The sequence below is a fragment of the Panthera leo genome, chromosome B4, assembly GCF_018350215.1.
Source record: "Panthera leo isolate Ple1 chromosome B4, P.leo_Ple1_pat1.1, whole genome shotgun sequence".
NCBI lineage: Eukaryota > Metazoa > Chordata > Mammalia > Carnivora > Felidae > Panthera > Panthera leo.
In genome coordinates this window covers 82,410,759-82,423,331 of record NC_056685.1, presented here as the reverse complement: position 1 = coordinate 82,423,331, position 12,573 = coordinate 82,410,759, and the positions used below count along the sequence as shown (strand labels likewise).

Genomic DNA, 12,573 nt, shown 5'->3' with positions numbered 1-12,573 from the left:
GGGCATCTGTAAGGTTTGGATTTCCTGGCACCAGACGCAGAACTGACAGCCCATAAATACACTGGATATATTCAGGCTCCTGCCTTTGCTTTCCCTCTCCATATATTGGGGTCTTTTACTATCTATAATACTATGGCCTCTGCTGACCTCAAATGATCATCAAGCAGCTAACTCTGGCATCATAGCCTCTGTCCACATGACGGCACCTCTATGGCCATTAAGTCATTGACCAAAGACATTCTTTAAGAAAGTATGCCAGTGGGGTAGGAGGTGCCGGCAACGATCAGTAGCTGTGATAGTATATTAAAGGATTGGCTTCCGAGGACCTTCCAAGGTCGGAGTTCTTGGGACTTTTTCTCTCATATTAACTTGAGAAGTAACCCCAAATGTGTTCAGGGCAAGAGGGAAGCCTAAGAAGGAAGTTAACTGAGTTATCAGGCACATACTTAGTCACCTACACGCCCCCCCCTCCCCCGCGCTCATCCTTAATTAGCCTAACCCAGGCGGTCCAATCCTGCCCGCAACAACTGCTGTCTATGGCTCAGGTCCCGCCCACACACACGCCGGACCAATGGCCGATCCGGAGGCGAGTCCCCTGAGAGGGGCGGGAGCGGGCTCGGGCAGTAGGCGGGGCCTCGCTGAGGACCCCGGGCTGGGCGCCGCCGCCGGTTTGTCTACCCTTTCCCTCAGCCACCTCCTTTCAACCTTGTCCACCCGTCGGCGCGGCCTTTGCTGCAGCGGCGGCGGCTCCCGTTCCTGCCGCAGCTCTGTCCCCTCCTTCCCTCCCCACCAGATCCCCGAGTTCGCCCGTCATGGCTTTACTCACTGCGGCCGCCCGGCTCTTTGGAGCCAAGGTGAGCAACTAAGGGAAGGAGCGCGCGGCCCAAGGGTGGGGCTCAGACGACTGCAGGCCCTTCAGCGCCAGGGTCTCCCTCCCCTACCCATACGCACCCCAGCGCTCCTTAAAGGGGCCCTGCGCCTGGCTGGCCGCCAGCCTTCTGTGGAGCACTCAGGGCCATGTGCTACGTTGGCCTTTTGCCCCTCGGGGTGAAGAGAGAGCTGCCCGCCCCCGGCATGCGGTCTTGGGCGGGTGGAGAGCCCGGCCTCTGCTGTCACCCTGCATGTCTAGCGTGGACGAGCTCTGGGCAAAGGAGCTGCCAGTGGAGAACATAGGTGTTGTGTTCTATTGGAGTTAGGGAAAGGGCCTGTTTGGAGGAGGGGGTGAGGGGGTAGAAGTGGCAGGGATGAAGAGATGTGCCCACTGTCCCTGGACCAGAGCTGGAGCGGTGGCTGATTTCAGCTTCTGCTTTGTAGGGAAGGCCTTGTCAGTTCCCAAACTGCCTTTTTTTCTGTTCCTCCAACCCAAATTTTGAAGCTTTTAATGACCAAGCTTTAGCAGTTCCTCTGGTGGAGTGGAACTCAGGTCCTCTTTGTCCTTGGGACTCTTGCACTTACTCTTCATATAGGAGGAGCTTGAATGGGGTGGAGCCCTTCTGTAAAACCTTCTGCATGATTATCATATATGATTGGAGAAAGAACCAGAAAGATTGTTCCTCCAAACTGCAGGCCAGTAAGTGAAGATAACTGGGCAGGAGATAGTACTGCTGAAGTCACATGACCAATCTTACTACTCTCTCACTCAGGTTTAGCCATTGCTCTTAAGTCTACTCTACCCAGGAGAGAGATTCCTGTCATTCTTTGAGGCCCTAATTTACTCGAATTTTGTTGCCTTTGTATTATATGAATATTATTGCTTGGTACTTTCAACTTCAAATTGCCAGTACTTTTGTCACTGGGTAGCTTAGCCCTTTAAGTAGAGAAACTGCTGTGTTGAGGGGGGGTAGTTCCAGTCTTCTAATCCAAGTAGGGACAGTCCCACAAGTGACCTTGACTTCTGCAAAGAACTCATACTTTCTCTTCTGCAGATTAAACCTGCCAGCACCTGAAGGAAAGGAAAGTCTTAGAATGGTTTTGACTTGCTGTGTGTTATCTTGCATGGTTGACAGATAAGGTGAAGCCTGTAGAATTTACACTGGGGTTCTTCCAGGTACCCAACAGCAAGGTGGAGGCTGATCATTTGGGAGATACTTGTCTTACTTGACTGTTGCTTCTTCTGCTGCCAGGGAACAGGGTAAGGAAGTCTCTTGGGAAATGAAGCAAGTTCTAGATAGTGTTTTGGCAGAATAGGGGACATGACACTATAATTAGCTCATTTCAGAGTTGCTAACCCAGACCGGTTAATCTAACCCTTAAGCGAATTTGAAAAACCTTTAGAATTTACCTTTTGAATTTATTTTGTCCTTTAAGCCTCTAGGGAAGCTCAGAACGCTTTTTGGGATGACAGTACTATATAATTGTAGAATCATTATTGTTTTGTTTACTTTCCTGTTAGGGATGAACCTGAGGATCCCAGAAACCTGTAAATTAGAAGCCATTTGAAGGCTCTTGACTCTTAAAATTAGCAAAGCTCAAAAAACACAGGAGTGGAAATTTCCTGAGATCTAAGCAGAATGACCAGGATACCAAGAAGCCTTTCATTTTGTCAGCATTGCTAGCACCTGCCTGAGTTTTCCAGCTTAGCCTGCAAGTTAACTGGAACTCAGTTTTACTTTTGCTATTAAGGTAGGCTTTAAAGGGCAAAAATAAATACTTTCTGATTTGAGAAAACTGACCCCTACTACTTGGATTCTCAAGGTCAGATGTAGTTTCACTTTTCTGAGAAGAGGTGTTGTTGTTGGGTTTTTTGTTTTGTTTTGTTTTGTTTTTTTGTTTAGAGCACGTGCGCATTCAAGAGCATGCACAAGCTAGGGAAGGGCAGAGGGAGAGGGAGGGACAGAATCCCAAGCAGGCTTCAAGCCCAGCCTGGAGCCTAGTGCAGGGCTCGATCTCACAAATCTCGAGATTATGACCTGAGCTGAAATCAAGAGTCGGACTTTTATTTTATTATTTTTTTTAATGTTTATTTATTTTTGAGAGAGAGAGAGACAGAGTGTGAGCAGGACAGGGACAGAGAGAGGAGACAGAGAATCCAAAGCAGGCTCAACTGCAGGGCTCGAACTCACAAACCACGAGATCATGACTTGAGCTGAAGTCGGCCGCTTAACCAACTGAGCCACCCAGGCGAGGCACCCCAAGAGTCGGACTTTTAACCTACTGAGCCACCCAGGTGCCCCTGAGAAGAGATTTTTTTAACTATGTTAGGTGACATAAATGCCAGTCATTGTATTGTTCTACCGTACTCACTTTCAGGTAATTTAATGAACACCTGAGTTGGAGAGATAGACTAATTCAGAACCTTGAGATTCTTTGACTTATTTATCCAAATGAATTCATACTAAGCAACGGCCTTAGTATTAGCTCTGGGTGCCTTCTCTTTGTGGTACTATCTTTTCAGAAGTGACCCAGGCCTGGATTTGGGCTGGAAATTAGAGTATGGCCACTAATTCACCTCTGGACTCTTTTAACACCAAGTAACCTAGGGTTACTTAACAAACCCTAGTTACTTTTTTTTTTTTTTAACGTTTATTCATTTTTAAGAATTAGCGAGTATGAGTGGAGGAGGGGCAGAAAGTGGAAGACAGGATCTGAAGCAGGCTTTCCACTGACAGCAGAGAGCTTGATGCAGGACTCAAACTGACGAACCAAGAGATCATGACCTGAGCCGAAGTCAGACACTTAACCCACCGAGCAACCCAAGCACCCCAACAAACCCCAGTTACATCTTGTACCGTTGAGAATTGCTCCTCCAGGCTAGGGTGTTCGATAACTTTGAGAAAATCAAGCCAAAAGTGTTTTTATATGATTTCTAGACCTTTTCAAGACACTTAAATTGAAACCCATGATTCCTTTACAGTAGACCTATACTACTGAACATCTCCAGTATAAATCCTAGTCTGAAATTGGGTTCAACAAAACTAGATCAAGTTTTTTTCTGTGAAATGGTAGTTAGGCTTATAGCCCTGAACTTTAGTTTTTAAAAAACATTTTTTTAAGTTTATTTAAGTAATCTCTACACCCAACATGGGGCTTGAACCCACGACCCCAAGATCAAGAGTTGTATGCTCTTCCAACTGAGCCAACCAGATGCCCCTTACAGCCTAGAACTTTTTAAAAAAATTTGTGTGTGTGTGTGAGAGAGAGAGAGAGAGAGAAAGAGCAGGGGAGTGTGTGTGTGTGTGTGTGTGTGTGTGTGTGAGAGAGAGAGAGAAAGAGAATGAGCAGGGGAGAGGGCCCCGAGGGAGAGAGGAAGAGACTCCCAAGCAGGCTCTGCACTGTCAGCATAGAGCCCAATGTGAGGCTCGATCTCATGAACCATGAGATCATGACCTGAGCCAAAACCAAGAGTTGGATGCTTAACTGATGGAGCCACCCAGGCACTCCTATAGCCTAGAACTTTTAAAGGCAAGTGCCCAAATCTCAGACTACCCAAAGTGTGATGGCAGTTCCTTGATGCTTACTAGATGGGCTAAAGATGAAAAATGGAGAGTAAAAAGCCTCATTGTGTGCTAATGGTGGGATGACTGCATTTGTTCTTCCTAGTGGCCTTTAGATTGATAATGGATGAGTGCATGGATATGGAGAATAAGTGAGGTGAGCATTGCTGAAGTAAATCATTAGAAGAGAAGGCTGGCATTCCTAGTTCAGATGGGCAGAAGGCAGGAAGCCAGATGTGGTGGATCTCTAGAGCTACATAGTAATTATTTTTGACCTAGTTCAGTGCTTTATGTGATATAGTAGGATGTGAAATTTAAAACAGTAGTGAGGCAGCCTTAGCGATAGAGCTTTCTTAACATATGACTCTTTCAGTTTTTCCCTCAGTTGCCCGAATTCTTTAGGTCCCTGTGTGTTTTTTTTAAGGTTTATTTATTTAAGTGATTTCTGCACCCAATGTGGGGCTCAAAGTCATGACCCTGAGATCAGGAGTCACATGCTCCTCCAAATGAGTCAGCTAGGCACCCCTAGGTTCCTTTTTATTTCTTTGGTAACACGTATTTCTTTTTACGTGTTACCATTTTAAAAGTTCTGTAAGTTCACAGTGGGCATTATCACCTGGGTTGCTTGTTCATATTGCACATTCATTAATCCTGTCTTCAGATTCTGATTCAGCAAAGGTAGGATCTGGTAGGGATCTGGAAACTTGTATTTTTTCAAGCACTTCTGTTGACTGACCTGGTGGGCCAGTAAAGCCACATACAGGTCTCTTGTTTGCAACTTTATTGAATGTATATATGAAACTTTGTGTATTTGGGCTTTTTTATTTTTTTGGAATTAGTGATTATTTTGGAAATTAATTTCAAGGGCACCTGGGTGGCTCAGTCAGTTAAGTCTGACTTCAGCTCAGGTCATGATCTCAGGGTTCATGGGTTTGAGCCCCGCATCAGGCTCCCTGCTGTCAGCACTGAGCTCATTTCAGATCCTCTGTTTCCCTCTCTCTCTGCCCCTCCCCCGCTCATTCTCATTCCACCCCCCTCTTAAAAATAAATAAACATTTTGGGGTGCCTGGGTGGCTCAGTCAGTTAAGCGTCCGACTTGGGCTTAGGTCATGATCTCGCAGTCCGTGAGTTCGAGCCCCGTGTCAGGCTCTGTGCTGACAGCTCAGAGCCTGGAGCCTGTTTCAGATTCTGTATCTCCCTCTCTCTCTGCCCCTCCCCGGTTCATGCTCTGTCTCTCTGTCTCAAAAATAAATAAACATTAAAAAAAAAATTAAATAAATATTTTTAAAAAATTTGACTTCAAAATTTTGACTTCAAAAATAACTATTCTAGGCAATAGTCCGTTCAGGCTACTTTCTCTAGATTTGTCTTTCTAGGCTTTTTTTTCAAATGCTTTCAGAAGTATCTTGTAAATTTCTGGACCAAAGTGTTAGGTGCTGAAACTACAAAAGAACTCCTAATGGAAGTGAGAGCAGTTTCTAGTTCCCAAGAAAGTAGGAGGAGGGCAGATCCTATCTATATACTTTATTCACTAGCATATACTTAGTGTATTTAGAATAAGTAGGTGTTTAGAAAATATTTGTTAAAGAACAGTTAGGATTTCTACTGAAAGCAAAATTAGGGCTCTTGATTCTTTTCTGAGGTTGAATTCCTGTCCTTCGTGGTCTTCCTTGGAGTGAATCTTTAGGGAAGACTCTGTTAGAAAATGACAATTAGGTAGAATTATTAAGGAACTCCTGTGAGTATGGAGGTCAAAGTATGAAATCTGAATATTACTGTGCTCACGCTATTAAGTGGCCTGACCAAGTAGTGCAGGCCGACTTCCAATATCACCATTGTGAAACAGATGTTAAATGGCTTTAGTTCTCTGACCTGGTTCTGGGGAGAGAGGAGCCTTTGTCCTATGTGTGTTCTTTCTCCCTTAATGCAAGTTGTTCCTTCTGCATTGCAAGCCTTTGCAGCACAAGATTTTTCCTACCAGTTATTAGTGCATTATGTTTGCTTCATCAGCTAAGCCCGTTCTGCTGGCTTGGCAAGCTCTGATTTTTTTTTATTTTATTTTATTTTTTTTTAATGTTTATTTATTTCTGAGACAGAGACAGAGGGGGAGGGGCAGAGAGAGAGGGAGACACAGAATCCGAAGCAGGCTCCAGGCTCTGAGCTGTCAGCACAGAGCCCGATGCGGGGGCTCAAACTCACAAACTGTGAGATCATGACCTGAGCCGAAGTTGGTTGCTCAACTGACTGAGTCACACAGGTGCCCCGAGCTCTGATCTTTTTTCTGATGAAGGACAAGGGCTCCATTAAAATCAAGAGCATCTCTCTCAAGCTTGTAATGCTGGAGCTCTTGCATATGTTGTAAGACATGGTCTAAATGTGTCTAGGATGGAGGATCAAAGAAAATTTGGCTTTTCTCCTGTGGAATAAAGGTCCTAGGTGTGGACCAATGATGATAACAGGCTAAGAGGAGTGAGTAAGAGGGAAATAACCACTTTATTAAGTGCTTATTCAAATAGGATTCTGAGGGCACTGGCTGGCTTCAGTCAGTGGAGTGTGCAGCTCTATTTTATTATAATATTTATTTATTTTTGTGAGAGAGAAGTGGGGGAGAGAGAGAATCTCAAGCAGACTTTGTGCTGTCAGCACAGAACCCCATGTGGGCTCAATCTCATGAACCGTGAGATCATGACCTGACCCAAAATCAAGAGTCAGTGACTTAACCAACTGAGCCACCCAGATGCCCCTGGAGCATGTGACTCTTGATCTTGAGGTTGTGAGTTCAAGCCCCACATTGGAGGTAGAGATCGCTTGAAAATAAAATCTTACAAAAAACAAAAAATAGGATTCTGTTGTTCTGAGAATTTGAGGGAGGATACAGGAGTTTCTGATGATTTTTTGGCGATTTTGCGCATACCTTATTCCAGAAATACCCTAAGTATGGTAGGCAAGTCTTTGGCAGAATTTCCTGCATGTACTATTAGTCCTTTTCCTCCCTTGGCCCTTTAAGCTAGAGGTTCTTTTAGTTATATTTTTCTGTTCTAGTACATTTGAGAGTCACAGCTCACTTCCATCAATAGTAGCAAACTCTGTAGAAGAGTTCTTGCAAGAGATGGCAGTGTTTTGAGGTTTGAAAAAAACCTCTTTGTGATTGTAATACCCCCACCCTACCCCACCCTGTAGAGAAACATGGCTGTCAGACATCTAAGCCAGGCCCTTGTCTTTGGAAACAGCTCACTCTCTCTCTCCCCATGAAGGAGCTGACCTATTGAATGAGGTGACTCCCTGATTCACCTGACAGCTGTTCCAGTAGGGTGACTCTACACGTGGCATGCTACCAGAAGTCAAAAGCCTAGTTGCCACACCTCCAGACTTAGGGGAGGAGCTGGTAGGTGAAAGTTCAGGGATGACTCAGAGGTTTGTAACCTGTCCCATCAGTGAGTATAGCCTGCATGTACTATACAGAGCTATTGAGCTGGTCTCTTTGGCAGCTAGGTGGTAGATGAAATGAGGTGTGTAGCCTTGGGTGTGACAGTCCTTCAGCATCTCCTTTCTAGTCATTTTTTCAGCTGGGTAGTTAAATTTGTTTCAACTTCTTGAGACTCCTCCCCTCTTCATCAGTAGGTTTTTAAGGTTCTTAAAAAGGAAATTAGGGCTTTATTTCCTATTCTACAGGTAGAGGGAATTATCCATTCACCCCTTCCTCAGGCCTGACTGCCTCTTTCCTGGAATCCAACTCTGGGAGAGAGTAGTGACACTTGAGGTGTTAGGTAATAGGCCAACACATTTCTAAGAAACACATGTTTATTGAACTCACTTATGCAGAAAGCACTGTTCTGGATGCTTTCATGCGGATTATTTTATACAGTCTACTCCTCTCCCTTGAAATTGGCTCTATTATTGCCAATTTAGAGATGTGAAAACTGTGACTTAGAAAAGTTAGGCCTTATAGCCAAGGTAACACAGCATGATAATAACAGAACCTGGATTTAAAACTTGATTGTAGGGGCGCCTGGGTGGCTCAGTCGGTTAAGCGTCCGACTTTAGCTCAGGTCACGATCTCGCGGTCCATGAGTTCGAGCCCCGCATCGGGCTCTGGGCTGATGGCTCAGAGCCTGGAGCCTGCTTCGGATTCTGTGTCTCCCTCTCTCTCTGACCCTCCCCCGTTCATGCTCTGTCTCTCTCTGTCTCAAAAATAAATAAATGTTAAAAAAAAAATTTTTTTTTAAAAATAAAATAAAATAAAACTTGATTGTGATAACTGTACATCCCAGAGTCTACATTCTACCCTTTTGCTCTCTTGCTTAACACTTTAGGCCATGTATACATCTCAGACTTTATTGTTCATATGAATCAGATTTGGATGCAGTAGGTCTGAAGTGAGGCCCAAGAGTCTGCATTTCTCACAAGCTCCAAGTAATGCTAGTGCTGCTGGCTAGGCAGTCATGTTTTATTTAAAAAAAAAATTTTAACGTTTATTTATTTTGAGAGAGAGTGCACATGCGCAAGCAGGGGAAGGGCAGAGAGAGAGGGAGAGAGAGAGAATCCTGTGCTGACAGCTTGATGCCTGATGCAGGGATTTGAACTCATGAACTGTGAGATCATGATTTGAGCTGAAACCAATTTTCAGATGCCTAACCTACTGAGCCACCCAGGTGCCCGTAGGCAGTCATATTTTAAATAGCAAGGCTTTTGAGTACCTTTATATATGTCCTTCTTAGAGCCTTAACTCAGACTTTGAGCTAAGTAGCTTGAGTGTTATCCTAAATATGGAGAAGGAAAGGGAAACAATACGGCTGACCCTTGAGCAACACAGTTTGAACTGTGCTGGTCCATTTATATGTGGATTTTTACAGTGCAGTACTGCAAATGTGTTATCTCTTCCTTATGATTTTGTAGTAACATTTTCTTTAGTTTTTTTGTAAGAATACAGTAGGTAAAATATATAACATACAAAATAGGTATTAACAGACTATGTATCAGTAAGGGTTCCAATCAACAGTAGGCTGTTAGTAGTATAGTCTTACAGAAGCCGAAAGTTATACCCAGGTTTTCAGCTGCATGGGGGATCTGTATCCCTAAGTCCTGTGTTGTTCAAGGATCAACTATAGTTAGTTGTTTTGCTTTGGATGTCTGTTAATTTAGTAATGTAGGTGGGGCTAGAACCCAGATTTTCTTTCCTAATTCCAAATCATGTGCTTTGTTTTCTGCATCATTAGGTAAAATTGTTCTAATTTGAATTTTTCCTATCTAGCTTTTTGAGTGGTTATAGCACTGAATTGCTGCCTTTAAAATCCTTCTGATTTCTTTAGTTTTCTTTAAGCTGCGGGGTTAGCTAAAAATATGACTAATCCTGATGCTGAAGGGCATGAGAAAATGGCCAAAATGTTTAATTTTATGTATTTATTTATATAACAAATGCAAGGCACTTGCCATAGGCCAGAAGTGGTTTCAAGTGCTTTATAAATGTTGACTTAATTAATCCCCACAGCAATCCTTTGAGATAGGTACTATTATTGTTCCCATTTTACTGATAAGGAAACTGAGGCACAGAAAGGTTAAATGACTTGGCTAGGGTCACACAGCTAATAAGTGGCAGAGAAGGACAGTAGAAACAGAGTATACTACCTTTATTCCATAACTACATAGCCAAGCTATCCATATACTTTGCTTTGCAAATCAGAGATCTGGCCAAGAAGTGTTGCTGATAGAGATTAGGGACAGTTAAAATCAGCCCTCTAAGTTACTCCTGAGACTCCTCACATTAAATGGCAAAGACACTCACCACAAAGGAAATTAAGACTTTGATGATGTTGAAAGTGGAGTGATAGTTTAGTTATAAGTTTCTTTTCCTATGCATGCTCTTAAAGTAGCATTCATATAAATAGATCTGCAAAACGACTAGCAAAGCAGCAGTGATGACCCAGCTGAGTCTTTTTTTTTTTTTTAACGTTTATTTATTTTTGAGACAGAGAGAGAGAGAGCATCAACAGGGGAGGGTCAGAGAGAGAGGGAGACACAGAATCTGAAACAGGCTCCAGGCTCTGAGCTGTCAGCACAGAGCCCGACGCGGGGCTCGAACTCACGGACCGTGAGATCATGACCTGAGCCCAAGTCCAGGCGCCCCCCAGCTGAGTCTTTTTAAATGATGTTGCATTCTCACAGCCCTTTTAGGTGATCTTCCATCCTTTTCTTTGTGATTTCCTCTTTTTTTGTTGTTTTTTGTTTGTTTTATCTTTTTTTTTTTTTTTTTATTTTTGGGACAGAGAGAGACAGAGCATGAACGGGGGAGGGGCAGAGAGAGAGGGAGACACAGAATCGGAAACAGGCTCCAGGCTCCGAGCCATCAGCCCAGAGCCTGACGCGGGGCTCGAACTCACGGACCGCGAGATCGTGACCTGGCTGAAGTCGGACGCTTAACCGACTGCGCCACCCAGGCGCCCCTGTTTGTTTTATCTTGAAGTAAAAGAAGAGGGCAGCTCATTGATTGAAGCAGTTCCCACTCACAAGGGGGAAAAGGCTGTTTTCTTTTATGTTCATGTTCCTAGAAGAAAGACCTCCAACCTGGGAGAATTCCATTTTCATCTTAAGATCTGGACACTCACTCTTTGTAGAGCTTGGATAGAAAGAAGCTTGTTTGTTTATTTTTAGTTTGAGAGATAGAATGGGGGAGGGACAGAGAGGGAAGGAGAGAGAGAATCTTAAGCAAGTTCCACGCCCAGCACAGAGCCCAATGTGGGACTCGATCCCACCAACCTGGGATCATGACTTCAGCTGAAATCAGGAGTTGGACACTCAACTGAAAGAGCCAAAAATTTTATTTTTAAGTAATCTCTACACCCAGCATGGGGCTCAAACTCCCAACCCCGAGATAAGAGTCGCATGCTCTTCTGACTGAGCCTGCCATATAGAAACTTAAAGATGGTTTGAAAGTGGAAAAATTACCATTATGGAGACATTTCAACTTCTTTCTTCTGTCAGATGATACGTTGCCCTGTAACCTTTTTAGAAACCAAACGAAACCACAACAACAACCAACCAACCGCAATTAAAAGGTCTGCTACAGGGCTGATGTAGTGTCTGGGAGGTAGCCCAGAACTTCTTTAACAGGGATTCTGTGGGACCATGGAGCATGGAATAGAACTTATTCACGTGTTTTCCTTTGTTCGCTTTTTGGTGACTAGTAAGAAAAAGTAAAAGCATTTCTTAGGTGCTAGGTCAAGTTCCCATTTCTGCTATGTTGGATGAAGAGGCTAAAGGCCTGTTTGTGCTGCCTACTTCTTGCCCAAATAGTCCGCAGTGAGCCAGAGGAGACTCTTCAGGAAGTTAATGAAAGGAGTTAAGGACAGTCCTGTTTAACAAGCTGAGGCAGTCCCCCTCTGTTTTACTTATTTAATGTTTATTTATTTTTGAGAGAGAGACAGAGTGTGAGTGGAGGAGGGGCAGAGAGAGAGGGAGATACAGAATTCGAAGCAAGCTCCAGGCTCCAAACTGTCGGCACAGAGCCCATTGCGGGGCTCGAACTCAGGAACCGTGAGATCATGACCTGAGCTGAAGTTGGACGCTTAACCGACTAAGCCACCCAGGTGCCCCAGTCCCCCGTTGTTTTAGGAACATAGCTTACCTTGTACTCTGAATTTAGCTTTGGATTGGTTTTTTTCTTTTTTAATGAGTTGATTCTTTTGAAAATAACCTTTACTGAAGGATCTCTTCCCTTTTCAGTCCTCCCTTATGCCCCAACAGAAAGAGGGGTACTAAATTCTAAAAACAGAGCTCCAGTCCTAGTGAACTCTCACTTAGGCATGTAGTGTTTTGGAATTTGTACAGTACTGTTGCTTCAAATGATTTTTAGCACAATCAGCAATGCAGTAGCTACAAGAAAAAGTGTATCTGGCCTTTTGGCAAAAGGAAGAAAGGTATGATCTTGCTCCTGGATTAGTTTATGTGTACATGTAATCTTTTTAGTTTGGAAAGTGCTTTCTTTGTAATATCATTGTAATTATGTGAGATTGTATGGTGAGTATTTAACACCAGTTTTATAGATGAGGGAAATGAGGCTTACTTATCTTGTTTTATCTTCAAAATAATGTGCAGAAAAACTAATCTTGTCAAACTTCATAGGTACTTAGTAGTGTAATTGGTT

The 12,573-nt window shown here is 43.7% G+C and overlaps 1 protein-coding gene across 2 annotated transcripts in view; it reads left to right on the top strand.

Moving 5' to 3' along the window:
* CS (citrate synthase) overlaps positions 1 to 12,573 on the top strand; it is a 32,366-nt gene that overhangs the window by 3,880 nt on the left and 15,913 nt on the right. Inside the window, exon 1 of one of the 2 annotated variants that reach the window (XM_042946873.1) lies at positions 630 to 854. The exons of the other annotated variant lie outside the window; for it this stretch is intronic. Coding sequence (XP_042802807.1) covers positions 813 to 854 — 42 coding nt within the window. The 5' untranslated portion in view covers positions 630 to 812. Of the gene's footprint in view, positions 1 to 629; positions 855 to 12,573 lie in introns of those variants that run through there. 2 annotated transcript variants of the gene reach the window in all.